The 11,559-nt window shown below is 46.9% G+C and overlaps 4 protein-coding genes across 4 annotated transcripts; 2 read left to right on the plus strand and 2 right to left on the minus strand.

Moving 5' to 3' along the window:
* Positions 1 to 21: 21 nt before the first annotated feature.
* On the plus strand, positions 22 to 1,870 carry LOC108094244 (trichohyalin). The gene is given in 3 exon segments (XM_017194703.2): positions 22 to 480; positions 483 to 679; positions 857 to 1,870. Coding segments are annotated over 3 exon segments (1,536 nt in total). The 5' UTR covers positions 22 to 155.
* Positions 1,871 to 4,567: 2,697 nt separating this feature from the next.
* On the minus strand, positions 4,568 to 6,786 carry LOC108094333 (zinc finger protein 184). The gene is made up of 2 exons (XM_017194882.1): positions 6,113 to 6,786; positions 4,568 to 5,692 (listed from the first exon to the last, which is right to left on the minus strand). Exons 1-2 carry the CDS (start codon positions 6,534 to 6,536, stop codon positions 4,830 to 4,832), a joined length of 1,287 nt encoding a protein of 428 aa, XP_017050371.1. The 5' UTR covers positions 6,537 to 6,786; the 3' UTR covers positions 4,568 to 4,829.
* Positions 6,787 to 7,687: 901 nt separating this feature from the next.
* Positions 7,688 to 8,826, minus strand: LOC108094237 (eukaryotic translation initiation factor 3 subunit F-2). The gene is made up of 2 exons (XM_017194695.2): positions 8,631 to 8,826; positions 7,688 to 8,573 (listed from the first exon to the last, which is right to left on the minus strand). The coding sequence occupies exons 1-2, from the start codon at positions 8,814 to 8,816 to the stop codon at positions 7,806 to 7,808; spliced, it is 954 nt and encodes a 317-aa protein (XP_017050184.1). The 5' UTR covers positions 8,817 to 8,826; the 3' UTR covers positions 7,688 to 7,805.
* A 1,712-nt stretch (positions 8,827 to 10,538) lies between these two features.
* Positions 10,539 to 11,431, plus strand: LOC108094239. The gene has a single exon (XM_017194698.2). The coding sequence runs from the start codon at positions 10,589 to 10,591 to the stop codon at positions 10,976 to 10,978; it is 390 nt and encodes a 129-aa protein (XP_017050187.1). The 5' UTR covers positions 10,539 to 10,588; the 3' UTR covers positions 10,979 to 11,431.
* The last annotated feature ends 128 nt before the right edge of the window (positions 11,432 to 11,559 follow it).

An 11,559-nucleotide genomic window follows, 5' to 3' on the forward strand; every position in this document is an offset into this window, starting at 1 on the left:
GAAATGTCGCTGCAGGGCAGGCACAGGAATTTGGGTTGATTACGCCAGGCTAGAAAAGGAAATCCCGAGCGATCCACTTTGTTTGCCAGTTTAGAGTTTGACCCCGTTGGCTTAGGGTCCACTAATCTTGATGGGCGATTAGGTCCGCCGGCATTATGACACCCAAACGGAAGCGTCGCGGACGCAGCGAGCTGCGGGCCAGGAGCAAAGCCAAAGGACAGTCGCAGGCAGAGCACTTGCAACTGCTCGAGGAGCTGGATTTGACCGACAGCTGCTGCGAGATCTGCCACTGCGACTGCTACAGCTCCCACAGCAGCAACTCGGCGAGTGGGCGTGGCGTCCAGAGGCAGGAGAGCCTTAAGGAGCTGTTGCAACTGGACAGGGACATCCAGGCCCTAGAGCAGCTGCAGCGCCGAGAAAGTGCCAAGGGCAAACGGAGTGCCAGCAGCCAGGGCCACAGAAGCGCCTCCAGGTCGCCAACCGGGGGAAGGCCTCCCACAGCAGACGGGGATCCGTCGAGTGTCAGAGGAGGAATACGGACTCCGGTACAAGTCGGCGGTCGAAGAGCGCGGGAAGCCGCAGGAGTCACTCGAGGGAGAAGCAGCCTCAGCAGAAAGTTGAACCTTCTCCTCAGGACCGACGACGGCGTGGCGCCCAGAGGGATTGCAAGATGCTCCAAGTAAGCTAAGCTAAGCTAAGTTCACTTAAGTAAAAAACACGAGATAATTTTATTTACACATTCAAAGAACTAATCAAAAGCTTTTTTAATTTTATAATTGAATAATCATCGAATATAAAATGAAGCCTTATCCAAACCGTTCTTACTGATAATCAAATTTTCACATCGTCTTCACAGCAATTCCTGAGTCCATTGAGCGACGCTCCCGCCTTGTCCATCATCGGACGGGCCAAGTCGAAGTCGCAGGACAACATGGCCCAGGTGGCGGTCCAGCAGCAGGCCAAGAAGAGCTCGCTGTGCGCCTCGATGGCCAACTTGTGCCTGGCGCCCACGGTGAAAGCCGCCTTCCAGCTGGTGCCCACCCACGACCAGAAGATCCTCAACCGCATGGCGGGGAAGCGGAGCCAGCAGGCGGCCGACAAGGAGACCGCCTGGCTGGCGCGCAAGTTCTGGGAGAACGAGCGACTGGAGCGGCAGCTCCTGCGGGTGGAGCAGCTGGAGGCCTACAAGCAGGCGGTGCACGACAAGCAGTTCCAGGACTACCTGGTGACCAAGGCACGGCTGCAGGCTCTGGCCGAGCGGGATCTGGCCGAGCTGAAGCGTCTCCGAGGCGCCCTCGACGCCAAGGACGCTGCGGCCAGGAAGCGGCTGGAGGCCCGCCGCCTGGAGCGGGACCTCAATCTCTGCCAGCGGAGGTGCGAGGAGCTGCGTCGCAGCGAGGCGGTAACGGTGCAGCAGGAGGAGCAGCACCTGGATGAGACGCTGCGCAAGCGCGACATTTGCATGCGGCTCACCCAACGGCTGCGGCGGGCGGACGAGCTGCGCGGCCAGCTGCTGGAGGCGTACCTGAAGCGGATGCAGCACGACAACTACCTGGAGCAGCTCCACCACGAGGAGCACTGGCGGGAGCGGCAGCAGGAGGAGCGGCTGCGCAGGGACCAGCTCCGCGAGGACATCGAGCGCAAGCGCCACCAGTCGCAGCGCTTCGTGGAGTGTCGCCAGCGACGCCAGGACGACCGCTTCCGCACCGCCAAGATCTCGGCCAGCCTGCGCGAGCTGGTCCGCCAGTCGGTCACGCCCGAAGGGGCGGTCAGTGGTGCGGCGGGTCAGGATGCCCCCGTCCTCAACTCCTACGCCCAGCAGCAGGTGCAGCTGGGTCGCCTGCTCTTCGATCAGTCCTCGAGGGAATGAAGTGTGTGGGGTAATTTACCCAAGGAGGTTTTGTATATATTTGATTGTTGTTGGTTTTATGTAAATAAACGGAATTACGGTTTTGATGAGTAAAAACATTATGAACACGAATTTAAAACGGAAAGTATGAATAAAGCTTTGTTTCCTAAATGAAACATCTTGGGAACTACTTCAAGTAATGGGTTCCATAAAAAACTGCATATGCAATATAGTTAAACGTACAAACCTTCAGATATTTATGGATTCTGCATTTAATTAAGTTGAATCATTTATGTACGTTTTCTCTTAAACGTATTATTTATAATTCACACAGTTTGGAGCTACGTATTCAGCACAATTTTTGAAACACTGGAAACGTGCTATGGTGTCGCATCAGAAATCCATCGACCCCAACATACACATAAGTTGAATGCAATGCAAAGATTTGGATTACAAAGATCCGGCAAACAATGAGCGAACCGTTCGGTGATTGCCTTCCCCCAGCGAACGCTGATAACAAAGGCCCAAAACCAAAGGGAAGGTGGGGAAGGGGGAAGTTGGGGTAGAACAAATCTTGGCTTACGGCGACGGTGGTGAACCCCACCCTGAACCTACAGGAACTGGAAGGCACGTAGGTGGATCGAAGCTCTGGAAGGCTCTGAGTCAAAAGCCTTGATCGGGTCAGTGTCCGGGGAGCAGAGGCACCTCCTGGCCTTCCCTCCTCCACCGATCACGTTCCGGATGTGCAAATACTCAGAGTGAGTAACTGCCCCTCGAGATGCACATGCATCCCAACCTGCGACAAGGTTATCAGACCGCATAAAGTCTGATTCATCACCGACCTAGGCCAGCGGTCACTTCCTCAGTTCAAGCTCTCGCCTCTATCAAATTTAATTAGATTAACATTTAAACAGCTCTCTCGGTTTCATCAGCTCAAGTGCATAATTGTTGTGGTGGTTTTGTAATTGAGAGAAATGTCGTCCACAAGCATGGCTTGAGTAGTAATCCGTGTATTTAGTTTTATGCCCGATAAAAAATAGAACTTGAATCTGTCCTAGCAAATTACACTTAGGAATGTTTGTTTATATTTTGACAAGGAACTTTACTACAGGAAATGATTCATAGATGGTTAGAGAAAGATATTTTGATAAGAAGAATTTACTGCTGAAAAGTGTAAAATAATCAGTGTCAATAAATCATAACTTTTTTTGTAAAACAATTTTAATATCAAATCAATGTTATCAGTCTGAGGTCAAAACTTTTTCTATACAAAATCTTTAAACCTATTTATACCTAAAGTATATATGTATTTTTTATATAAAAAACTACAGCTACTGCCATATACCTTGGCAACAAAAACTGTCAAAAAAGGGCTATAAAAACAATAAAAAAACTAATGTTTTTAGGTGGATATTACGTGACATTTTTTATTAAATTAGTTAATTTAATGGTCGTTACAGGATTGCAACTGCGATTTTTAATCTATAATTGTGTGATTACACAAAGAGCTTTTGCTTTTTATACCCTTGTTGAGCAAAGTGTATTATAATTTCAGTCAGAAGTTTGCAACGCACTGAAGGAGACACCTCAGACCCCATAAAGTATAAGCCATAGGAAAGATCGAAAAATATATATATAAATAATGAAAAAAAATTAAAACGTCGTTGTTTTTAATACCACGAGCATAATTTTCAAAATATGGAGTGTTTTAACAACCCTTGAATCGAGAAAAAAATTTCATTATTATCCGACAACGTTATATGTCCTTAGAGAAGATCGAAAAATCTATATAGAAATAACTGGAATAAAATTATATCATCGTTGTTTTTCCCCAGACAAGCATGTTTTTTGAATATAGAGTTTTCTAACGACTCTTTAATTACGAACTAAATTTCATAAAAATCGGACGACTATGTCATATAGCCATGTGAACAATAATCGAAAATATAGAAAATTAATAAAAAATCGTCATAGCTTCGATGTTGTTTAGCCTTTATATATTTTGTTCGACATATTTGGTGACTGCGAGGGTATATAAGCTTCGGCTTTTTGAAGCTAGCCTCCTTTCTTGTTTCTTTTTAATTCACAACTTAGTTGTAGGAATCCGAACAGAAAGAGGGAATCTACCAATATAGAATCTACTGGAAAATTCTACTTGCGCTTTTAATACAATCTTGTTGTGGATCGACCCTTTGTTGGCCTCTCCCCGTCAACTTCTTCTTCTTGCTAATTAATGATTTGTGTACACATTTTATATTTGTACCGAATAGGTATTAATATTTAAGCACGCGTGCACATACACTCCGACTTTTGGCGATAAGCCCTGAATTGGGTTTCATAAGACCCTGAAATTGAAGAATCCGCTAAAGAGAGAGCTATGTATGTACATATGTTCTTTGCAAGGCTTATTCAATTATTAATGATATTGTATAGACGATGCCTCGGGTTATATTATTCACATCTAGGTTTTATACCCAAATGGGTGGTTCACAATACATGATTGCCTATTTATAGCTTTATGTTTGTTTTGATTCCACATTTTTGCACGATTTCTATTTAAAATATTTTGCTTTTGTTTTCCACCTCTGGTTTTGCCACTTTCACCTCGCAGCTGCGATTGGCAATCAAACGTTTGGGGCTTGTGACATTGAGACCGAAGATAAGATGTGCGCGCCCGAGAAATGTTTGCCAATGCTTGCGCAATGCTTCATAAAAATATTTACTTCTAATATTTATAATCACCTTTATTACTGAATTAGAGAAATCTAAAATAAATTTGATGACAATACGATGGGTGTACGGCTACCTACATCTAAGGTTACGATTAAGATTCCTTATCTTAAGCATTACATATATTATATTTAATGTTAAACGGAAATTTAGACCATCAACTCGGCGAGCGCCGGCGCCGTAATACTTGGTGCAGCCTCTCGCCAGGACGCGCCATCCGGATGCAGCCAGTGCAGCCAGCGGGTGGAGCTCAGCTCTCGACGGCCTCCGACGAGGACTCCAGCTGGGCTTCGATGATGTCCGCGTGCTGGCGCACCATGTGGTTGTTCAGGTTGCCGACGCTCTGGTAGCACTTGTCGCAGTACTCGCAGGCGAACGGCTTCTCGCCGGTGTGCACCAGCAGATGGGAGCTGAGGTGGCCGCGGGTGAAGAAGGCCTTCGAGCAGCGGTCGCACTTGAAGGGCCGCTCCATGTTGGGGTTGTGCGAGCGCATGTGGGTGCGCAGGTCCGACTTGGTCGGCCACGTCTTCGAGCAGCGCTGGCAGGCGAAGATGCGCGGCTTGGCCTCGCCGGTGTGGGTGCGCAGGTGGGAGAGCAGCTGGGTACGCAGCACGAAGCGCCGGTCGCAGTGCTGGCAGCCGAAGGGCCGCTCCGTCGAGTGCACCGACTTCACGTGGTACCGCAGGCTGTGCCGCGAGGCGAAGCTCTTGCCGCACTCCTCGCACTGGTACCGCATCTCGCCCACCCCGTGCACGGCGATCATGTGCAGCTTCAGCTGGAAGTTGCGGGTGAACTTCTTCTCGCACTCCGCGCACGGGTGCAAGGATCGCGGGGTGTTGGCCGTCCGCTCCGTCTTCGGCTTCGGCTTGGGCTTCGCCTTCTGGATGTCCGGACGCGGCTTGGTCCTCCGCCTCTTCGGCTTCTCCGCGGGCTTCGGGGCTGGCTCCTCGGGCGATTCCGGCGGCGTGGGCAGCTCCGGCAGAGCGACTTCGAAGGGCTCGGCGGTCTCCGGCTGGTGCGGCGGGGTGTTCAGGCTGCCCGTGTCCAAAGGCGACTCCCAGTACGTGGGGATCCGGAAGTCACTGCACGGGCTCTCTTGGAACTCCAGGCTTTCTGAGGAGACAACAAAATTGAATATGTTTTTTCTTATTATTTTTATAAAAAGGGGGTAGATTTTAATAAGACAATTTAATTTAATTTAAATGTTAGATCTTTAACAAAATATTCATAAAAGTGAAACAACTTTAACAACTTTGCTTTTCTTGTTAAGCTCCAGTGTGCTGATCAGTTTGTTTAACGTTGATAACGGTCAATGGATCAAATCAATGTCAAATTTCGGGGCATTTCACAGTCAGGGATCACTTCTAAACATATAAATGTTTCTATAATGCTAACATAAATTGAACTATACACAATCTCAAACAATTTGCAAATTTGCAAGGCCACACATTTTTTGAATACCCGAAAGCAATGATTAATCAGATTAAAGCTTTTCCTTTAGTGATCAGTTCTGTTGGGCGAGAGATAACTTACCAAAGTCCACGGTCTCCATAAGCGGCGCCACATAGGCCACCGGTTTGCCGGGCTGCTGAGGCTCGGACGTCCCCGGTCCCTCCAGGCTGCCCACCTCCCGCTCGAGGCACTCGAGGACATCGTCCAGGGCCAGGGCGTCGCCCACGGCCACCGTGTGCTTCCACTGCTCGTGCCGGGAGCGGAGCACCTGCTCGGAGTGCTCGCACCGCCGCTGGAAGTCGCGGGCGTCGTGCAGGCGGCGCAGACAGAGGTCGCAGATCACGTCGGTGAGGTTGTCGCCGGGGTGGAGGAGCAGGGCGGGGGCCAGGGCCTTCAGCTCCTCGGCCAGGCGGCTGGAGGCGTCATGGAGGCTGTGGTAGAGCGGCGGCTGCTCCAGCAGACAGCAGCGGCAGACGAGCGGGTGGTGCAGCAGCAGCGAGAACATAATACCGGTATCGGTTTTCTTTTGACTACGGCAACGGGTTCACTTCGGTTTCACACTTGAAAAGCAGGGGGAGGTGGGCTGGCTTTCATTATATGTGGTGTCCTTATGTGCTTCCTCGACTTGTTGTCTTAGCTCTTCATTCTTGAACTTCCACGGATTCGAAATCGTTTCGACGGATCGGACTGATCCCAGGCCTAATACTGGGTGCGTCTGCTCGGATCACCGGTCGCCGGGCGTCTGAGGCTGCGCTCCGCATCCGATCCGATCCACTCCGCGGATCAGTGTTTGCCGGCGATGGCTATCAGGAAAGGCGACCGGGGCGCACAGATAGCCCTTGGCTTGGGCGATAACTCAGCGGCGGCGGTGGCGTCGGATTGGCTGGGGGGTGGGGGCGCCCAGAGACAACGGGAGGGGCGGGAGGAGTCGAGGGGAGGGGATGCGGCCTTTGTGGGGCAGGGCTGCTATCGACGGTCAACGTCAGCGTTCGCTAATTTTCAGTTGGTGCCTACTAATTGATTACCCCGGTGGACAGGCACCGACTGTCCCTGAACCGCGATAAGGCGTTCTTATCTCGCCGTTATTTGGGTGGTCCACATCCCGGAGACCACCGCCGCCCTTCGGTCTCCATCCTCCGGCGTGCCCTCATCGCTGAGAGTCGAGTGCACCGAAATAGATCTGTAGCGGGCCTTATCACCGCGCGTAGGAGCTTCGATCTGCGGCGGGTTTCCCAGTTGCCCCGCTGTTGTTGTATTCACCGCTGACTTTCGGCAGCCAAAGCGGCCTGATGAGTTGGCCAACTCGCTTCCCGCCCACGGAATCGCCTTATCGAAGCCAGTAAGAATGTGGTGCAGCCAAAACGAAGATGAAATTGCATCATTCCGAAGGGCTTTTCACCGTCAGCGACGGGGGAAGCCTCAAAAAACATTTGTTTTCGGCATGAGCTCAGAGCTCATTATCTCGACTGGGCCCGATGCTTGTAGAGCCTAAAGTTCAGACGCTGCTATCAATTGAAAAATCATAAATTCAGCTTAATAATCATTAGTAAATTTTCCATCTGATGTTTAGGAAACAAGACATTAAGTCTTTGTACTTGTTTACTTCGAAGAAATCAGTTCACGCCAATTCAGTTTGTGAGGAAAAATGTGTAAATATGTAAGTACATATTATTTTTATTAATTAAAAGTTAATAAAGCCAAATGATGATCACAATTCAAAGTTTATTGACAATAAAAATGCTCTGTGATGCCTAGCTTGAGTCATTTGAAATGTTCATATCTGGCGGTCGTTCATGCTGGACAGCTTCTCGCTGATTTGCAGCTGGGTCTTTATCATCGTGGAGAGCGTGATGGCCATTAGCATGTCCCGCAAGTTGGCGTTGAACATCTGGCGGAATTTCTCGGAGTCCACCAGCGGAACCGAGGTGAGGGCTTCGTGCAGAGCCCGACCAACCACGTTGTCCGGCTTTTTCTTCCTGGCCAGAACATCGTTGATGTAGCGCAGCACCAAATCCAGACGCTGTTGCACTTCCCGGGTGGCATCCACTACTTGAACCAACTCCGGCAGGATGCGTCCCACCAGCTTATTCGCCGACTGCAGCGACTGCTTCTCCATCGAACGCAGGGCCACCATTTCGGCGTTCCCGCTGGCCATCTCCAGCGGAAGAATGGAGAACATTAGGCCTTTGGTGCCGCCAGGCACTCCGATCTTGACAGCGCAGTACAGTCGCGTCGAAAGCCGTTGGTTACGCAGGGTTGCATCCACTAGCAGGTGCAACGGCTGTCCCTCGCCGCACACTCGAGAGTAATAGTCGTGCAACAGGGTTGCGCACCGGGAGACCGCTTTTCCGGTAGCGAACCACCCCAGCACCCGCTCATGTGGGTAAGTCAGCATATTTAGCTCCAGGACATCGGCGGCATACGGAATATCCAGATCAATTCCGGTACCGTCCGAATGCTCCTTGTGCGGCACAACAAAGCAATTGGTAATCTCGATAAGCCCCCCTTTTCCGTTTTTGCGGCCCAGCAAAGTGCCCATTATCTGATGTAGTGGTTATAATAAAAATCTGGTCAGAAATCCCATTTTATTCAGACGAACCTGATTGGCATCCTTTGGGCGGCGCTCGTAGGCGTCGATAATCTGGAAAAGCACTAATGGCTGTAGCATCACCTTGTTCCGAAGATTAAAATTGGTTGACATCGTGAACTTTTCACAAAAAAGTTTAAAAAGGAAGGAATTTCCTACAACGTGAACGTAGCTGCGCCAGCGCTGTGCCGAGACCATTCCAGTGTTGTAAAATGAAGTAACAGTAAGAAGAGGAAGATGATGAGCTTTGTTTTAGTTTTGTACATTTAGAAACATATAAATATGAAACACAATCGACTTACAGAAAACTTAGGAGCTTATTTATTATAATGATCATTTTTTTTAAATACCACTGCGTGTAAAGGGTTTATTTGCCTTCTTCTATGCGGCTAAATCCAAAACATGTAAGCATTACATCCACCAGCTTTTTTTTTAAGTTCTTTTTTAGAAATTCAAAATTCATAGTAAACTATTTTAAAAAATTTATCTCAATTAAAAAACACGGTTCTAAACTCAATTCTTCTGCGTTTTCTTTACTTTAGGTTCACGTTGGTATACATTTATAAATGTAAGCAGAGGTATCTACATATGTATTTATGTTAAAGCATGTATAATCCACATGTTTTCTACATCCCCAGTACTTCACGTTATTGATCCGAAAGATCTGTTGGATTTGTATTAAATGATCGCAAGATCCTATTGAATTTTTATGACTTGGTAAATGGACTTGGTTATGTACTAAATCTGTGCTTTTGCAAATTTTTTTTTGGGTTTTTTTGATAGTAGTGTATTAGGTTGGTATGTATTATATTATATTCATGAAATGCATGGCAAATCTGTACAATTATAGTGACAAAGGTATGAGTTTGTTAACATTGGATAAGTAAGTATTAAGAAAATGACTAACACATTCCATTTTCTCAATTGGCGCCAGTACACAAGTTCGTCTATTTTTGTATGCTTTTATTGGAAGGAGAGCGAAAGCTTAAATTTTTCCTCTAATAATGCTTATAAGTGTGAACTTGAACCTCAATTATCAAATTATTTTCAAACGCAACCAGCTTAACAATAAAATGAGATTGAAATCTAACTACAACAGGTCCATGTTTTTATACCCTCTCAGATTAATAAAAAACAACTTAAAAGTAAATAAATTGAATACTAAAAACATTATTTTTGTGAATTGTTAGATTTAATATGCCTTAATAAGAAGTTTTTTAGTTTTTGAAAAAACTGATTATATTATATGTTGATTTTATCATTCTCCAAAAAAAACCTTCCAGGAAGCTTAATTTTCTTAAAAAACTTGACTTGCCATTGTTCGGATATTAAAATTCAAAAATTGTCTAGGAAATTTGTAACTAAGGAAGTGTATTTCATTCGTTTTCATTTCAAAGAAATTTTATGGAAATTTTAGTTTGATTAAAAAATACCCTTTTTGAGTAAATATAACTACACATGTATTACATTTAATAATATACGAACAGAAATTCTGTTTCTATTCAATTTAAAATAATACACTCTAAATATTTGCGTTGTTTCTTATCAAACAGAAAGGCCTGGATATATTCTTACTCACGCTCTGGAAAGGTTTTTATTTTAACAATCAAAATAAAAATTATTTTATAAACGTCCTAAGCATGAACATATTTCCAAAAAGTTTTAAAATTTGTTGAAAAGTATAGATTTATAAACCCCTAAAAATGTTCATGCAATTTCGTCACGTTCGACATGTCACGTACCGACACATCATTTCATTCGACGCTATGATGTCAATCCAGGCTAGCCGTTTTCACTGATTCGTGGATATTTGTCGGTCCCTTCAAAGCTCTATGCTTTTTAAAGGCTAATGTCCATAGCTGTTTAATCAGCCCAGTAGGCGATTACCTTGTCTTGGACTGACGATAGATAAGTCTTAAATTAAATCAACAGACCGGAAAATCTGTGCGATATCTGTCAGACCAGTAAACATGTTGATTAAGTTTACCGCGCCGATCTTGTACATTGGGCTGGCCGGGATTATATTCCTGGTGTTCCTGGCGATTTATGTTGCAGGATATCGCTTCAATGAGCTCGTGTTGAGCGTGTACACGAGCTTCCTGAGGCAGCGACCCAGGACTTTTAATCCGGAGTGGTGGCAAGGGCGAATCAACATGATGGTGGGCGTCTACGTGGCCATGCTTTACGTGCTGTTCCGGCTAAGGGAGCACTTGAGGCTGCAGAACCTGGAGGAGATCTGTCGGCAGCGGGAGCTCGAGGCCCTCTTCCGAATGGAGACCGAGTTCCTGGAGCAGCTGCGCTCCCAAGGCATCGAACTGAAGGACCCCTCCTCGGACCTTCCCGACTCGAGCTTCGCATAGCCGTCTCGGCGGCCGCATTCAGGAGCCAATCAAATATATCGTTAATGCCGCCGCCTTGGACAATGTTAATGCTGGAATCAGCGTATCAGTGTATATATAGATCGCACGGCTTGATTGCCGAGAATTGAATTCAACATTTGCCCGCCGGGCTGTGCGCTACACCTACTCTGCTCAATTACCCGGCCGATCCAATACAATCCTCCTCGGCCGAGTTGAACGTGCCCGGCTGACATTACTACACACCACTTATACTATATACCGTGTATACTGTGTGCTATATGGATGGATACGGAGAATCGGATCGTTGCTCGCCGACGGCCGTACACTTCCAATAGTTCATTGTTTGGGGCTGCGCATGAGTATATTTTTACGGCGCACTGTCCCTCTGCCTTTGCCACTGTTTGTGTGCACTTTTCTCTGTTTGAAATAAATTGTAAATGATTTTTATTAAAATTTCCGCTTAAATTTCTCAGCGGTGTTATCTGGGTCCCTGTCCCCCTCATTCTGAATCCGCATCTCTCAGTCTTGCACGTTAGATTCTTATGATTCGAGATTCCTTGCGAAGAACTATTTTGCCGCCT

Source organism: Drosophila ficusphila, unplaced genomic scaffold (genome assembly GCF_018152265.1).
Source record: "Drosophila ficusphila isolate 14025-0441.05 unplaced genomic scaffold, ASM1815226v1 contig_414, whole genome shotgun sequence".
NCBI classification, from domain to species: Eukaryota; Metazoa; Arthropoda; class Insecta; order Diptera; family Drosophilidae; genus Drosophila; species Drosophila ficusphila.

What these genes read in the sequence shown, in the direction of transcription:
- LOC108094239 (XM_017194698.2), top strand. Translation starts at nt 10,589, where the DNA reads ATGTTGATTAAGTTTACCGCGCCGATCTTGTACATTGGGCTGGCCGGG.
- LOC108094237 (XM_017194695.2), bottom strand. Translation starts at nt 8,816, where the DNA reads ATGGTCTCGGCACAGCGCTGGCGCAGCTACGTTCACGTTGTAGGAAAT. An exon ending in GCCCAAAGGATGCCAATCAG is followed by an intron (nt 8,574 to 8,630) that starts GTTCGTCTGAAT and finishes CCACTACATCAG; the next exon opens with ATAATGGGCACTTTGCTGGG.
- LOC108094333 (XM_017194882.1), bottom strand. Translation starts at nt 6,536, where the DNA reads ATGTTCTCGCTGCTGCTGCACCACCCGCTCGTCTGCCGCTGCTGTCTG. An exon ending in TATGGAGACCGTGGACTTTG is followed by an intron (nt 5,693 to 6,112) that starts GTAAGTTATCTC and finishes TTGTCTCCTCAG; the next exon opens with AAAGCCTGGAGTTCCAAGAG.